Source organism: Orcinus orca, chromosome 7 (genome assembly GCF_937001465.1).
Source record: "Orcinus orca chromosome 7, mOrcOrc1.1, whole genome shotgun sequence".
In the NCBI taxonomy this organism is placed as follows: domain Eukaryota; kingdom Metazoa; phylum Chordata; class Mammalia; order Artiodactyla; family Delphinidae; genus Orcinus; species Orcinus orca.
Genome location: NC_064565.1, coordinates 57,882,930 through 57,899,486, shown reverse-complemented (window position 1 = coordinate 57,899,486; position 16,557 = coordinate 57,882,930). Strand labels below are relative to the sequence as shown.

At 38.6% G+C, this 16,557-nt stretch overlaps 1 protein-coding gene across 1 annotated transcript in view; it reads left to right on the top strand.

Annotated features, from left to right (window-relative positions):
- LRP2 (LDL receptor related protein 2) overlaps positions 1-16,557 on the top strand; it is a 174,828-nt gene that overhangs the window by 67,804 nt on the left and 90,467 nt on the right. Inside the window, exons 16-29 of the mRNA XM_049712547.1 lie at positions 32-224; positions 2,492-2,617; positions 3,305-3,435; positions 4,116-4,253; positions 4,604-4,885; positions 5,920-6,162; positions 7,301-7,420; positions 8,031-8,147; positions 9,646-10,023; positions 11,176-11,424; positions 12,516-12,727; positions 13,609-13,793; positions 14,652-14,880; positions 15,674-15,848. Of these exons, the coding sequence (XP_049568504.1) occupies positions 32-224; positions 2,492-2,617; positions 3,305-3,435; positions 4,116-4,253; positions 4,604-4,885; positions 5,920-6,162; positions 7,301-7,420; positions 8,031-8,147; positions 9,646-10,023; positions 11,176-11,424; positions 12,516-12,727; positions 13,609-13,793; positions 14,652-14,880; positions 15,674-15,848 (2,778 nt within the window). The remainder of the gene's footprint in view (positions 1-31; positions 225-2,491; positions 2,618-3,304; positions 3,436-4,115; positions 4,254-4,603; positions 4,886-5,919; positions 6,163-7,300; positions 7,421-8,030; positions 8,148-9,645; positions 10,024-11,175; positions 11,425-12,515; positions 12,728-13,608; positions 13,794-14,651; positions 14,881-15,673; positions 15,849-16,557) is intronic.

The window sequence follows — 16,557 nt, the reverse complement described above, 5'->3', positions numbered from 1 at the left end:
CTTTAAACCATGTCCATATTTTAATTTACAGGAAGAGAAGTTATCACAGCTAACAGAGTGCCAAGTGTTGAAAGTTTGAGTTTTGACTGGATTTCAAAGAATCTTTATTGGACAGATGCTTCTTATAGGAGTGTCAGTGTCATAAGGCTAGCTGATAAATCGAGGCGCACAATAGTCCAGAATTTAAATAACCCACGATCAATCGTAGTTCATCCTATTGCTGGGTAAGTGTGTTCATGTTTTCCTAAGAGCTTGAAACTTACGTCTTGTACAGTCATTGCAAAGTGATGCCATAGGTATTTGGCAAATTCAGTAAATACAAGATTGAACCATGTAAATTGAAATCACCTTAGATTGTGTCCTTTTAGCATATGCTGAAGTGATCACTTTATCTCCTTCCAAAAACTTTCTCCTAAGCTTTGGCTTTTCAGTCTTCACTGGAGTGTGGTTTTTTTTTCACAGTCGCAGAGGACCAAACAATGAGACACAGATTCTGTGGAGAAGGAATGAATATGCAGCAGAATTATCAGGAAAGGCTCAAATTCTTTCCCTGCTTTAATGTATTGATATAAAGCTTACCAAAACTTGCTTAATCATTCAGTAGTTTTCAGAATAAAAAGTCTTTCAGACCACAGACAAAGTTTCATGTTTAACCATTGCATTATTGGTGGAGTCAGACAAGAAGAGACAGAGCATTTCACGCCATGCCTTTTTGTTCTTACCTTTCTTATTTAAATATGCTTGATAGCTAACATAAAGTCTGAGATAGGCAGTTGTGTTTCAATAGAGTAGTTAAAAAAAAAAAGATGACTGGTAATTCACTAAAGCGTGATTGAGGGTACATAGCAAACACTTTACATAGTACATAATCTCATCTAATCCAAAAGCTGGTTTGTGAGTGAGGTATATACAAGACCTGTTTTGGAGATAAAGAATCTGAGGGGCTTCCCTGGTGGCGCATGGGCTTCCCTGGTGGCGCAGTGGTTGAGAATCCGCCTGCTAATGCAGGGGACACGGGTTCGAGCTCTGGTCTGGGAGGATCCCACATGCTGCGGAGAGACTGGGCCCGTGAGCCACAACTGCTGAGCCTGCGCGTCTGAGCTGTGCTCCACAACGAGAGGCCGCGACAGTGAGAGGCCCACGCACTGTGATGAAGAGTGGCCCCCGCTTGCTGCAACTGGAGAAAGCCCTCACACAGCAACGAAGACCCAACACAGCCAAAAATAAATAAATAAATTTATAAAATAAAAAAAAGGAATCTGAGGCTCAGAGAGATAAAGTAACTTGCTCAAGGACCCACAGCTATTAAGCAATAGTTAGTATTCAAATTCCAGGCCTGTCTGACTGCAAAGCCTGTGTGTCTAACATATTTTAAAACTGATGATGTTATTGATAAGAAATTTTATTGCCCAATAGACAGTTAAACAGTTGGTTTTCTAGTGAATTTATCTTAAGCTAAATCTTTGGCGTTGGGTTTTGAAAAGGCGTTAAATTCCTTTCCGGATGTATCCTTCATATATTTATCCTTCATATATTTATTTTTATAAATATATTTATTTTTATTTTTGGCTGTGTTGGGTCTTTGTTGCTGCACGTGGACTTTCTCTAGTTGTGGCAAGAGGGGGCTGCTCTTCGTTGCAGTGCACGGGCTTCTCATTGCGGTTGCTTGTCTTGTTGCAGATCATGGGCTATAGGCATGCGGGCTTCAGTAGTTGTGCCATGCAGGCTCAGTAGTTGTGGCACAGACTCAGTAGTTGTGGCACACAGGCTTAGTTCCTCCGTGGCATGTGGGATCTTCCCGGACCAAGGCTCGAACCCGTGTCCCCTGCATTGGCAGGCGGATTCTTAACCACTGTGCCACCAGGGAAGTCCCTGTCCTTAATTTAAAACAATATGAAGTCACGTTTCAGAAAGTTACCTTTTGGAAAGACTAATTTTAGTTTTTAAGGCTCATATGAAAGAGAAAAGATTTTTTCCCTACACTTATCTTTTTGCCACTCCTCGGGATAAAAAAAGACCTCTTGGGTAAGATCGTTTAAGAGTTACGTTTATTTGGATGCATTTTTCATCAGGGATGAAATGCTTTCCTGCAAATTTAATTCCTTGTGGAAGATGACTAAAGAGTGATCTAGTGGATCCTGGATGTTTAATCCAGAAAGAAAGTGAGAGATTAAAATCTGTTTTCTTGCTCATAGTTTATTTCAAGAGCATGAAGTATTTAAAATGTAACCTGAACTGTGTCTTTTTAAAGAATCTACTTGGTGACAATAGTTTTAGGTCCTGAAGTCTAGCACAGTGGTTCTCTGCTTTGGATGCCCATTTTAATACCATTTGTATTTTCGATATATTTTTCTATATAAACCCAATAGCATACAGAAAATGAAATTAATTTGCAGCAAGTCTCTGAAGAATCTATGTTTGTGCTAAATCTCTCTAAGTCATGTAGTTTGTCCCAATGTTAACATCTTTGATTTATTACCTCCTTTTCTAGGTATATATTCTTCACTGATTGGTACCGTCCCGCTAAAATTCTGAGAGCATGGAGTGATGGATCTAACCTTTTGCCTATAGTAAACACTACTCTTGGGTGGCCCAATGGGTTGGCCATTGATTGGAGGTAAGTAGGAATCATCCCAAATTGCTGAGTTCCCACTTACTATGGAAGACATATACATAGTTGGCCAGCTTATGCTGGGATGAAAACATATGTAGTAATGAATATTCTGAGGAAATTGCTAGAGGAAGCAGAATAGGGCAAGACCTAAACCCCACTAGAAGTAGAACAGGGATTTGATGAAGTACAGGTCATGTGCAGTTTTTACAGGGGGCATCTTGAGGATAGGAAATTGTGTCAACAAATGTGTATTTGCCTATATACACCGTGGGAGGATTTTTGGAATATGAGATTTAAATTTTAAGAAATTAATCTGTCAAGGAGTATAGGAAAAGGTAACAGGGTAGATAAGCTTACAGACCTCAAATGCAAAAGCAGTTTATAGGAGAGAAAAAAGGAAGAAACGTGTTTAACCTTTTAAACATCAGTTACTACGAATATTTTTCCTAACTTGTGGATTTAATAAGGAGAAAAATAAAATTCCTAGCTTGAAGATAATAACATTTCAAGTTTTCTAAGACAATTGGAAATCACTTCATAAAAGTTATTTTGTCTTTCTGGAGAGCATGAAACTATTAAACTTTGCTTAATAAATGTGTCAACTGAATGTGCTATTTTTGAATGCCCTTAGTATAAAGTGTGCTTTGCTAGTTTCTGGATAACCAATAACCAAGTATTTTATTATTTTAGCTCTTCACGATTGTACTGGGTAGATGCCTTTTTTGATAAAATTGAGCATAGTACCTTTGATGGGTTAGATAGAAAAGTCCTGGCCAGTATACAGCAGATAACACATCCGTTTGGACTTGCCGTCTTTGAAGGTACGTTTTGAAGCAAAAGAAGTGTGTCTTATTTATACTGTACAAGTTGTATAAAGCTCATCCTCATTTGGCAATCTCATAATTCCAGAAAAGCTGGTCACTTTTTTAATTGAAATGGTGCTTTTATGTATAAATAAAACATTTGGTTAGTTGACTGAATATTTAACTTTTATTTTTTGTTTGAGAAATTTTGTTTGAGAAAATAAATAAATAAATAAATAAATTTTAAAAAAAGGCTTCTAAGAGGTAGGGTCTCTCTCAGAGATCCATACCATCAACTCCTATTGTTTTTATTCCCTGGTTATATTACACTCCTCTAGAGCTCTTCCCTTTCTCTCCAAGTCATAGAATTTTCACCTCTACTGGTGCAGGAAAAATTTGTATCAGGAAGTATTCTTGCAACTCTGTTGTTTTATACGGGGTCCTTAGCTTCAGAAGCTCAAAAGTCAATAAATAAATGTTTTATTTAAGAAAAAAAAAGAAAAAAAAATATATATGGGCTTCTAAAGAATCATTTCTAGAGACTAACAAGTCATGGAAAATGATTACAGAAACATATTACAGATATTTATGGAGGAAGCTTCCCACATTTGGAAGAAGCATTACAAACATATTGCATTTTCCCAAGTGATTTGTAAGTGAACTGTGGCGAGAATACTAATCACCGTGTTCCTTCTTAGACTACGTGTATTTTACTGACTGGAGACTGCGTGGTATTGTTCGAGTCAGGAAAACAGATGGTGGACAACTGGTGGTCCTCCGAAGTGGCGTTGGTGTTGTAATGCGTGTGAAGGTATATGATACCAGAATCCAGACCGGTGAGTGATGTTGCCAGCTTCTTTCATAGGGATGTGTTTAATATAATGGCTCCTTTTCTCTTTAAGTACCTTATTATTTAATATAACTCCTGATAGTTTTATCTTCCTGTCACTCAGATAGTTTTAAAGTGTAAGATTTAGAATTTCTGTTCGACTCGGCTAATTTTAAACCTGTGTTTGAGAAAAACACGTTTCAGCACTTTCCTGTATTTATATTGAATGTGCTATTTGGCACGTTGATTTCCAAGAGGAATGGAGTTTTTAATATTGGGTCTGACAACCAAACCTGTGATCAATCAACCTAAAGGAAATGTGCTTGACTCACTTATCTAGGGGCGTTGCTTTTTCAGGGTCTAACGCCTGTAACCGACCCACCAATCCGAACGGTGACTGCAGCCACTTCTGCTTCCCAGTGCCAAATTTCCAGCGGGTGTGTGGTTGCCCCTATGGAATGAGTCTGACTTCCGATCGTTTGACATGCGTGGAAGACCCATCCCGTGAGCCACCGTTGGAGCAGTGTGGTGCCTTTTCCTTCCCCTGTAACAATAGCAGATGTGTGCCCATTCACTACCGCTGTGATGGAATTGATGACTGTCATGATAACAGTGATGAGGTTCAATGTGGCACATTTAGTAAGTAGCTATACACTAGCAATACTTCCTAGGATGAATAGAACAGAGAGAGGGGGCTTAAAAAAAAAGGCTTGGGTTATCTCTATAGGAAAGAATATTCCTTTCGGATTGTTAATATGTACTCCAAAGGCTTTTAGGAAGCTAGGCGATGAATATCATTCATAGATAATGTTGCAGGTGATTTCTAGCATTGATTTGGGCTATCTTCAACAAAATTTCTTTCTGACATTGGCTGTTTGGATCAATGCAGAGTCATTGCATCTTGGCATACTCCTCAAAAAGTCAACAAAACAAACTGGATCTAATCTTTAGTATTGGAGAGAACAATATCACAGAATAGGTGCTTGCAGTAATAGCTTTTGAAAATCTCATGTGCTATAATATTCCTTTTTCCTCCTGTTGGTGTAAAATGAATTATGGGTGAAATGGTGGTTTTAACCTTTACATTCTTCTTTTGATGGTAATCCAGTTTATAATAAATGCTATTGCAGAAGACAAAAAGATAGAGGACAGTTGAAATCTCAGAAATTTCTATCAAGGAAACATTAATAGAAAGAAAAGTGACATTTAAAAATGAAAGTGCTCATTTATACATTTTTGAAATTTCTAAAGTTTTATTTTGTGTATATCTTTTTGTTTTTAAAAGTGCAGATTTTACATGAATGTTTTATCAATTTCCAATGACCCATGTGATCAGAGGAAGCATAGCTTAGAAGTAAAGGACGGGCCTTAGAGTCACACCAACTAGAGTTTTGGTCTTGGGCAGATTCCTAAGCTCTCAAAGCCTCAATTTCCTCATCTATAAAATGCAGATAATTATATGTACCTGACAGTATTATTGTGAGGATTAAGAGAGACAAAAAAATGTAAACACTTAGAAAAGTGCCTGGCATATGATAGTTGCTGAATAAACTTGCACATTTTATATAACGCTCCCATTGAAAAGGGAGAAGAAATGGGCCTTTACAAGGTAAGATCTCATTTAAAAGGCGGTAAAAACAGATGTCTTTATGACCAATTCGTTTCTGTTGTAGATACTTCCTGTGCACCTTCAGCGTTTGCGTGTGGCCACAGAGGACAGTGCATTCCTTCATACTGGCGCTGTGACAACCAAAATGACTGTGTGGATGGCAGTGATGAGCAGAACTGCCCCACCCGAGCACCCACTTCCTGTCGTGCAGACTTCTTCACCTGTGATAATAGCTTGTGTATCCCAAAGAGCTGGGTCTGTGACACAGATAATGATTGCGGGGATGGATCTGATGAAAAGTCATGTGGTAAGTTTTGAACTGATTTCTCTTGGTTGGTCAGCCTAGTGAATAGATTTGAACAGTCAGTAGGCCTTGTGCACTTTCCTTGAAGGCTTACATAATTTTCGTTGTATCTTAGCTACTTCTCTTCATCTGTCAATCCCTGTATTAATAGGCTATAGGAGCAAAGACGTGGGAAGTCTTCCTAAATATTTCCTATGCAAGCAAAACAAGGACTGTCTCTGATGTCTAAACCCAGATAGAAACTGGAAAATAAAATCCCTCAACTAACTATTCAGATATTTAAAACAATTTTTCTTTATAAATCATATAAACACATCCAGACATTTGGCTATTGGTTTTCCTTTTCATTTATACAGGCAAAAAGGCAACAGAATAAAGAGGCACAGGACATTTAAATTTCATTAATCTCACCCACCTGCTTTTCATCTTGCAAGTTCTGATTTCCTCTAGGTCGTCGTTTGTTTTCATATCAGCAGTCATAGTTTAAGGTGGAGCAAAGTTCCCTGGACTAAATTCCTGTCTTGGTTGCATGATTAGGCAATTCGCTTTTTCTCAGGACTAGATGAGCTTTAAGATCCCCTCCAGCTTTCACATTCTGTGAGACTATATTTACTATGACTTCACGTTTTGGGTAGGGGGAGGCAGCGCATCTGACTCTAAGGCTGTGTCTCTTCAGCCAGCTAGGACCCTGGTTTTGAGGATCGTTCTGCTTAGATATTGGATTAAATCCAGTTATCATGATCTGTCTCTACACTGCTGCTACTGGGCATTGTGGTCATGCGGACCATGTTGCCTTGCTGGGCTCCATTGCTTAGCTTTGGTGCAGTCTTGGACTTCATAGCATTCAGGAGGTGTAGGCCAGTCCAAGGCCATGATGCTTACTTTCTAAGTGTGGTCTGTTTTTCAAGGTGTAATCACAGTTTCTGACTCTGCCCTGTAATATTTTTCTTCCTCTTTCCAAAAAGTGTCCTAGCTGGGCTCTGGATGGGCTGACTTTGGCAATCTGGCTGACTTGAAGGAATTTTGAGCACACATACAACTGAGATAACTTACGTATTTCCTTAGCGTTTTACAGTTTGGCTCTGGTACACACTGAACAAGAAATAAACTGTAACTTGGTTTTGTTTTTGGATGACATTAGATCATACAGAGACATGCTCACCTAGTCAGTTTCATTGCCCCAATCATCGATGTATTGACCTATCTTTTGTCTGTGATGGGACCGACGACTGTGCTGATGGGTCTGATGAGAATGCTTGTAGTAAGTACATTGCTTTATTTTTAAATTAATTAATTAATCAATCCATTGAAGTCTAGTTGATTTACAATATTATATGTTTCAGGTGGATAACATACTGATTCACAATTTTAAAGGTTAACTCCATTTATAGTTATAAAATATTGGCTATATTCCTTTGTTGTATAATATATTCCTGTAGCTTATCCCTATCTTGCCCTGCCCCCTTCCTTCTGCCAATTGTTAACCACTAGTGTGTTCTCTATATCTGTGAGTCTGTTTCTTTTTGGTTACTTTCACTAATTTGTTTTATTTTTTAGATTCCACATGTAAGTGATATTATACGGTATTTGTCTTTCTCTGACTTATTTCATTAAGCATAATACCCTCCATGTCCATCTATGTTGTTGCAAGTGGCAAAATTTCATTCTTTTTTATGACTGAGTAGTACTCCATTATATATATATGCCACATCTTTTTTATCCATTCATCTGTTGATGGGCACTTAGGTTGCTTACATATCTTGGCTATTGTAAATAATGCTTTATTTTTATTCATGATGTTTAGAAAAATCTCAATGTTTAGTTGTTTGCTCCTTGGCTTAATTTCTAATACTTTTCTCTCTCATTTTCAGTAATTAATTGCACTGCTTCTCAATTCAAATGTGTCAGTAATGGTAATTGTATTAGCAACACATATCGCTGTGATGGTGTTTTTGACTGCAATGACCACTCTGATGAGACAGATTGTCGTAAGTACCATATACCTAGCATGTTTCAGGTGAAGGGGTCATTTCATGTTTACCAGTATTGATATTACCACAGATTTTCTCTTAGACAAACTAGAGAGAAGGCAGCCTGAATTACAAAGCATTGTCAAAGGAACACAGTATTGAACATATAATAAAATCGACTTGACATTACCAAACAGCGACTTATAATTTGTGAATCAAGGGGTTGTAAATGGGCACTTTCAAATTGTCTCCTGAGTAGGTTAAATATTTCTCAGATATTTTTGTTCTCACTATTAATTTTTCCTAGGGCATACCAAATTAGTGGGTTTCAAATTTTTGAGGTTTACTATTTATAAAGATATTTTAATGGTTTCTTTTAAATCTCAATAGGGAGGTGAAATCAAGCAAATCATTTGTTTAGTATCTGCTAACATGTTACATATGGTCTTTGTCCTGAGAGTCTGGTAAGAGAAATTATCGAAAGTAAGAAACAAAGTAAGGTAGATAGTTACAAGGGCCTTATAGAAACGATACAGATAAAAATTCTATGAAGGTTCAGAGCAAAGAAATTTTTTCAGAGGATTCAAGGAGGACTTCACGGACTATAAATCTGTTGGGCCTATAATCTCCACAAGCTGTAGACCTATAATCGACAGGATTTGTTATTCCCCACGTTTTATATTAAATGAGGTGAGGTGGTCATTTGTTTGAATAATGGTATTTTGAACCACAAATAGTAGGTTTCTATCAATTCTCCTCCCTAATCAGAAAAGAAGTGTTTAAATCTATGGATCAAAAAGAAAAGTTAAATGCTTGCTTACTGTATAGGTGTGTACAACACCCAGAAATTCTTAATCACTGAATTTCCTGTCTCACATTGAAAACGTGGAATTCGTCCGTGGTGATCTGAGGTTAAAGTTCCATTGCCCCTGATTTGCTATTGCCTTAAAAAGTTCCTAGGAGGGAGTTTGGGTTTACTCCTGTGAAAAGGCAAGCCATTCTTACTTATCTCGTAAGGATTGCTTGGTGAATAGTGGAAAGTCTGCAAAGAATTGAGGATTTACAGTCATCTTTTGTTTACTTAATGTGTGCTGGTTTCATCTGATATAATTCACTTGAGGGAAAATGATAACATCCAAATATATGACATTAAACCCATGAATTCCAATTCACCGTAGCTATTTAAGCTCTATTTAAATGCTCTGGTGATTCTTTATTATTTAATCCATAATTAGAAACACAGGAAATAGAATTTTCTTTTGACCCAGGGACTTATCTTCTATCCAAGAGTTGTACATCCTTTGTGGTCAGATCCACTAATCTGACGCATAAAGATCTCTACATGCCACAATGTCAGAGAAGACTCGTGTCATTTTAGATTTTAATATTACATTTGTCATAGTCATTATTATAAACCTACCATTGATCCAAAATCATTTCCTCTGAATCTAGGAATTATATAAAAGGGGTTATGGATTGCCTTCACAAGCCCATTTTCCCCATTTCGTTCTCTCAGCAACCAGGCCTCCTGGTATGTGCCACCAAGATGAATTTCAGTGCCAAGCAGATGGTATCTGCATTCCGAAGATCTGGGAGTGTGATGGCCACCCAGACTGCCTCCATGGATCTGATGAGCACAATGGCTGTGCCCCCAAGACCTGCCCTTCATCTCATTTCCTCTGTGACAATGGAAACTGCATCTACAGAGAGTGGCTCTGTGATGGGGATAATGACTGCAGGGACATGAGCGATGAGAAGGACTGCCCTACGCAGGCCTTTCAGTGTCCCAGTTGGCAATGGCAATGCCCCAGTTATAGCATCTGTGTGAATCTGAGTGCAGTATGTGATGGCAACCCTGACTGCCCCAGTGGGACAGATGAGTCCCCACTTTGCAGTAAGTTTCCTGACCACAGTTTACTGCCATAAATTCATCCTGAGCAGTGGCCGGCTGTACATCATCATTGTCACAGTCACCATGTAGCTTTTGAGGAAGGGATCTCAGTTTCTCTCTGAATTTAGATCTGTGTAGATCCAGATAGCCATCATGGAATTCAAATAAATCATCACTGGATAATATTTCTCATTAAATCCTTTGCACCTGGTTCTGTGTTTTTGCTTCATTAGATCGTCAAATTAAATTTGGTTCTGTTGGTAATGCGCTCATAAGTTTTTCTAACTTTAATATTTTCTGATTTCAATCAGAACTTTCCACAAAACAAATGAAGTCTGGGGATTTGTGTTTGCTATGATTAAAATCCTGTGATTGGCATGTAATCCTAATTACTGTCCTTTCTTTATTTCTTCTTTAATCAATGCTCACTCTCAGATGATACCCAGCCAGGTATGATTGCAAAGTATTTTAGATTCTTACGATTTTAAACGCATTGCGTTTGTGCTGAAAATGTCCTAATCATTTTGACTTACTTCCCCTTCTAGTGCATGTTTCATATCATGACTCTTATAAATAAGAGTACACATGGAAATAGAGGGCATTTGCATCCTCAGGTAGATGAACTATCTTTGGGTGCTTCAGGCATTGCCGTCTTAGCCCTGAAAGTAAGGATGATGGCATATCAGTGCACCTGTGCCCTGTAGTCTTCCAATTGCCTTTCTCCTTTATAGACCTTCCAGCTCTGCTCTTCAGTGTCAAAGTCTTATCTTCCATTTCTGTGTAGGTAGAAGAATGACAGGAAGCAAATGGCAAGTAATTTAGGTCTCTTTGCATGCTTTACCAATGATAGTTGTGTTTCTTGATGTCCACCATATTTCCCCAAGTTTCTCTCATTGCACTAAATGGAGTTATAATAGAAGGCTGTAGTGAAGAAAGTGGTCCAAGTCCAGTGGACGTGAAAGATGGTAAATCCTCAGGTAAATCGGAGCACTGAACAGCCTGTGGACCTCATCCAGGTGGATTCTGCTCATAGCTCTTACCTGGGTATTGTGTTGAAGGTGACCTGAGACTGTATGACACATAATGCAACTGAGTGAACCAAAGAAGCAAAGATTCCTGACTTTCCCACTCTGTGATTCTTTTTCTTTATTCTAGACCAGGAGAGCTGCTCAGATTCCAATGGTGGTTGTACTCACCAGTGTATTCAAGGGCCCTATGGGGCTCAATGCCAGTGTCCATTGGGATACCTGCTTGCCAATGACTCTAAGACCTGTGAAGACATAGATGAATGTCGTATTCCAGGCTTTTGTAGCCAGCACTGTTACAATATGAGAGGTTCTTTTCGGTGCTGGTGTGATCCGGAATACAGGTTAGACGCTGACCAGAGGACCTGCAAAGCTACAGGTAATGAAAGTGAACTAACTCCAGCCAGTTTACCAAGCACAATCCAGAGCTTAAGATTAAATGTCACGTTTAACAAATTTCACCATCTTTATATAATGTTTAATGAATTCAATTCAACCAGTATTAATTCAGTTTCTACTACGTGAAAGTATTTGTACTATGTGTTAGGGTATTGCTTTGGCTGCTTTAAAAGTGACCAGATAGTGACCACCTAGAGGGGTGGGATAGGGAGGGTGGGAGGGAGACACAAGAGGGCGGGGATACGGAGATGAGATATATATGTATATGTGTAGCTGATTCACTTTGTTATACAGTAGAAACTAACACAACATTGTAAAGCAATTATACTCCAATAAAGATGTTAAAAAAATAAATAAATAGAAGTGACCAGATAAAGAATGCTAAAACAAAGTAGGCAGTTTCTTTCTTTTTCGGGCAGCAGTCTGGAGGGCAGACGGTTCAGGGGGTAAAAGCTGGTGTGGCTTCCATCTCGGGATCCATTGTTTTGCTCCAGTCTTTGCCTGCTCCCAGAAAGTAGGAAAGGGGCAAGTAGCTTCCTTTTAAGGATGGCACCTAGAATTTGACACATCGTCTGTGTTCACATTTTATTGTTCAAAACTTAGTCATATGGTCACTCCAAACTGAAATGGAAATGGGGAAATGTCTCTAGCTGGTAGGCCCTGTGCTGTGCTAAAAAGTGGCATAATTTATTACTAGAAAGGAAGAAGAGGAGAGGGACATGGGGATGATTAGAAGTCTCTGCCACAGCTGAATGCAAAGTACAAAATAAGCAAGTACAAAGGTAACTATAGTAACAGGAAGAATGCAAGTAGAGTTCACTCCAGGTTGATATTTAGATAAACACTAAAGTGTAATTCAAGGAAGAAAGATATTTCGAAAAAGCTTACTTTCAACGCTCATGAAAACCAGCTAACTGTTAAGGTAACATCATTCTTATAGGAATTTTTGTTTGTTTTTCCCATTACTCTAGTGTGGAATGACATCTTCTTTCTGTTACCAAAGGTATTACATCAAATATTGAGTGTTTTTTCTCCCAGAATCGTTGACACTTGTATTTTCTTCTTGGACAGCATCTGAAAGTCTGCTGTTACTTGTGGCGAGTCAGAACCAGCTTGTTGCTGACAACATCTCCAGGCAGGAGCACTCTATCCACGCCCTTGTCCAGGATGGTTCTCACATTGTGGCTGTTGATTTTGATTCAGTCAGTGGTCATATCTTTTGGTCGGATGGAACTCAGGGTAAAATCTGGAGTGCGTTTCAAAATGGAACAGATAGAAAACTAGTAAGTACATGTCTACTGGCCTTTGACCTGACTAGTTCCCCTGTCTTGGGTCTATTTGCTGTTGTTACTCACCAGTGAGAGAAGGCCCTACCTCATCTTAGGTGGTTCTCATGTTTTCCTCTGGGCCACATCACACCCAAGGGACCCCGATGTTCCTAACTCCTACTTGATGGGATCTGAAGGGAGATGCATGGCTCTGAATTGCAGGTCATATGATGCAGAGACCTCACAGCATCTTGGAGGTCCCTTCTGCAAATTTTTTTCCTAGTGGATGAGAGATAAGGGAAACACAGGGGAGGTTGCTTTTCTTTCTTTTGTCTTTTAAAAATGTTTTTAAAATTTATCCTTTTCTTTGCCATTATGGTTTATTACAGGATACTGAATATAGTTCCCCATGCTATACAGTAGGACCTTGCTGTTGAGGTTGCTTTTCTTAGCTTTAATTCAGTTATGTTTCTTGATCAATCTCCCGGAGTTTCAGTTTCTTGATCCTTGATGGTTATGTTTCCTCTGCCCCTTAGAAATTTATTTTGTAATTGTTGGCACTCAATCAATAAAGGTATTACTTTTGCCATGTGAACACTGTAAAGTTTCATAGGGTTGCCAGCTTAGCAAACGGATACAGCTTTTGTTTAACTGAAAAAATTCTGAAACCAAAATGAAACTACATACTAATCCAACAATAGAGTATTCAGTTCTACACAATCTTGTATATTTTTCCAGAAAACCCTACTGTTTCTCCATGGGAAGACAAAGTTTTCTAATCTTCATAAGCAATCATAGGACAAATTAGATGCCTTATTCTCAATTTTCATATAATTTCCATGTTTGCATTCATTTATTCCCTTTAGAATTCACTCGTTATTCACTTTTGTCTTTAGACGCTTGACAGTGGTATCACCATGACTGAAAGTATTGCAGTAGATTGGGTAGGACGCAATCTTTACTGGACAGACTTTTCTCTGCAAACAATTGAAGTCTCTAAACTGGATGGGAGTCACAGGACTGTGCTGCTTAGTGAAAACATAACAAATCCAAGGGGACTAGTGTTAGATCCCAGAACTACGTAAGACTTCTTTTTTTTTTTTTTTTAAGTGATGTTGCCTTAACATTGTATGAGGGAAAAATAACATGACATGCTGTGGCTAATATTCATATCACAAAATTTACACATTGATTTATTAGCTTGGCAATATATGATTAAGTCTAATGAATGCATGCAGTAATATTCCATAGACGGGCCATGGTATTTGTGCCACGTGTACCTCATGGTTATGCAACAAAACAGCCAGATTTTCCTGCTTCAGTTTCATATTGTTTACTGGAACTTCCTTTTATGTCATGTAAGGAAGTTTTGGCCTGCTGGCCCTAAAGGGAAGAAGAAGAAATTCTCCCATGTGCTTAGAAAACTTTGAAGGCTTCTTTCCTCGAATTTCCTTAGATTCTCTTAGATTCTTTTCTGCAGGAAGATGACTTAGGCAAATTATGTTCAATGCAATGCAGACTTCCTAGATATTGTAAAGTAAATTTCATGCCCGTGAAATTCATGATAAATCTCTGATGATGAATAAATTGACTTATCTTAAAAACGACAGGGTAGATAAACAGGGACAGATGAACTTTTCTAGATCAACTATTTGTGGATTGTACAGAAACATGAATCGGCCTTGAGACATTTCAGTGTCACAGTATACTGCATGTTTTCTGAACATTATAAAAACACCCAGATGGCTTGTGATTGAATTATGATTACGGTTTTACTTTGTGACTCTCAGAGGAAATAGTAATCTCTGTGCATATATTCTGACCTGGATATGAGTTATTTTAAGCAGAGCTTAAACATGATATTCTGTCACTTAAAATGACAGTTATTTTCCATTTTGAAATATGTCCCATCCAATCGGTAACTAGTTTCTTTTCACAGTGCCTCTGTGATGTTCTGGTCTGACTGGGGCCATCACCCTCGCATTGAGCGAGCTAGCATGGATGGCAGTCTGCGCACCGTCATTATCCAGGAGAAGGTTTTCTGGCCCAATGGCTTAGCTATTGACTACCCCAACAGGCTGCTGTACTTCGTGGATGGCTATCTTGATTACATAGACTATTGTGAATATGATGGAAGCAATCGGCGGCAGGTGATAGCCAGTGATTTGGTAAGTTGGTAGTGAGGAAAGGAAACTAAGACAATAATGGTTTAGTAGGAGGCAGAGTAACAAGAAAGCTAAGAAATTCACTGTTGTGTCGTAGACATTACAAGGTCCATCGAGGAAATATCAACAGGAGGAAGGGTCCACCTATCTTTTATTTCTGACAGAAAATCAATATTCTAGTTCATGGTCAGATTGTGCCGCGTCCAGGAAGGATTAATAGCTCGTGTGACTTAGTTGATCTGTGGATGCTAATCCGTTGCTTCTCTAAGTCCATGTAAATAATGATTTAATTATATGTAGATTCCCTCCATGAAATCATAACCTGTTATATATTTTTATTCAGGAAATTCTGGTGAATTTATTGTCACAAGTTAAATGAGAAAATATGTATTTTACCAAAAAGCTGTTATTGACTTCTATTTAAAGATTGTGATTGTTCATAGTTCTGTGGCTTGAAGAGGCCCTGGGAGATCTCTCCTGTAACTAGACAGGTGATCTACATAAGTCACCCTACTTCCTGCACTTCAGTTTTGCTTTTGTTTATAAGATGGATGCCCAGTGTAATTACCAGAGTAAAAATGAAGGCTAAGTGACACAGGTACATGGAAGTATTTTGGTTGGTAAGTGGGATATAGGTCAAGAAGTATATATTTTTTCTGTCTCTTAACCAATGATTTCACTATGTCTTTATTAAGTTAAATGCTAAAGGAAACCATCTTCTCGGGGAGGTATCCTTTTCTACTTTGTTCATCTTCATTTTTATTTCTAGGTCTCATTGTTCTCTTCTGCTTCACAGACGCTGCGGCATCCCTACTCCCTAAGTCTCTTTGAAGATTCCGTGTACTGGAGTGACCGTGCTACTCATGAGGTTATGAAAGCCAACAAGTGGCATGGGGGGAACCAATCAGTAGTACTGTCTCTTCACCAGCCCCTTGGAATTGTTGTGGTTCATCCTGCAAAACAACCAGCTTGTAAGTGATAGAGATATCCTGCATGTTATAGCTTGGAAAACATTGATCTGGGGAATGTAAAATGTATAACGTTGCAGACCTGTTTGTTTGGACACTTCCATGACCTCTGTTTACCATGGAAAAGTCAAATCTCGTATGTCTTTATATACTCAAGTCTCCCTGGTCTTTTCTCCCACTTTCTTTTGCCACACTGGACTTCACTGGGCTTCATTTTGGTAGAGAAGCACACGAGGCTACTTACCATCTCTGAACGTCTGCACTGGCTCTTCCTTCTGCCCTGGGACGCCTCTCGTCCAGATGTCTGCCTGAGTTGCTGCTTCACGTTATTTAGAATTCTCTTAGGTGCTCCTTGTGGGCCTCGACCATCCTATCGAAAATGGCACCGCCTCTCATAATTCTTTTGCTCTTTACTCTCATGTTCTAAAGTCACACAACTTATGAGTTTAGTTTTATCTCCCTTTGTTAGACTATCTGCCTCATGTTTACAGTATTCCCAGTGCTTAGAGTGGTGTTTGGTACATAGTGAAGGCTTGCTAGTTTTTGAGTGAACAAATGGATTACTGCATCTAACAAGGTGCATGTAATAAGAATATATAGGACCTAGAGAACATCCTATGAGCACAGGATGTGCACAGGATCCCTCTACTTCAAGGAGCAGAAACACACAAAGATGTCATCAATAGAAAAATAAAAGATTATTATCTAACCA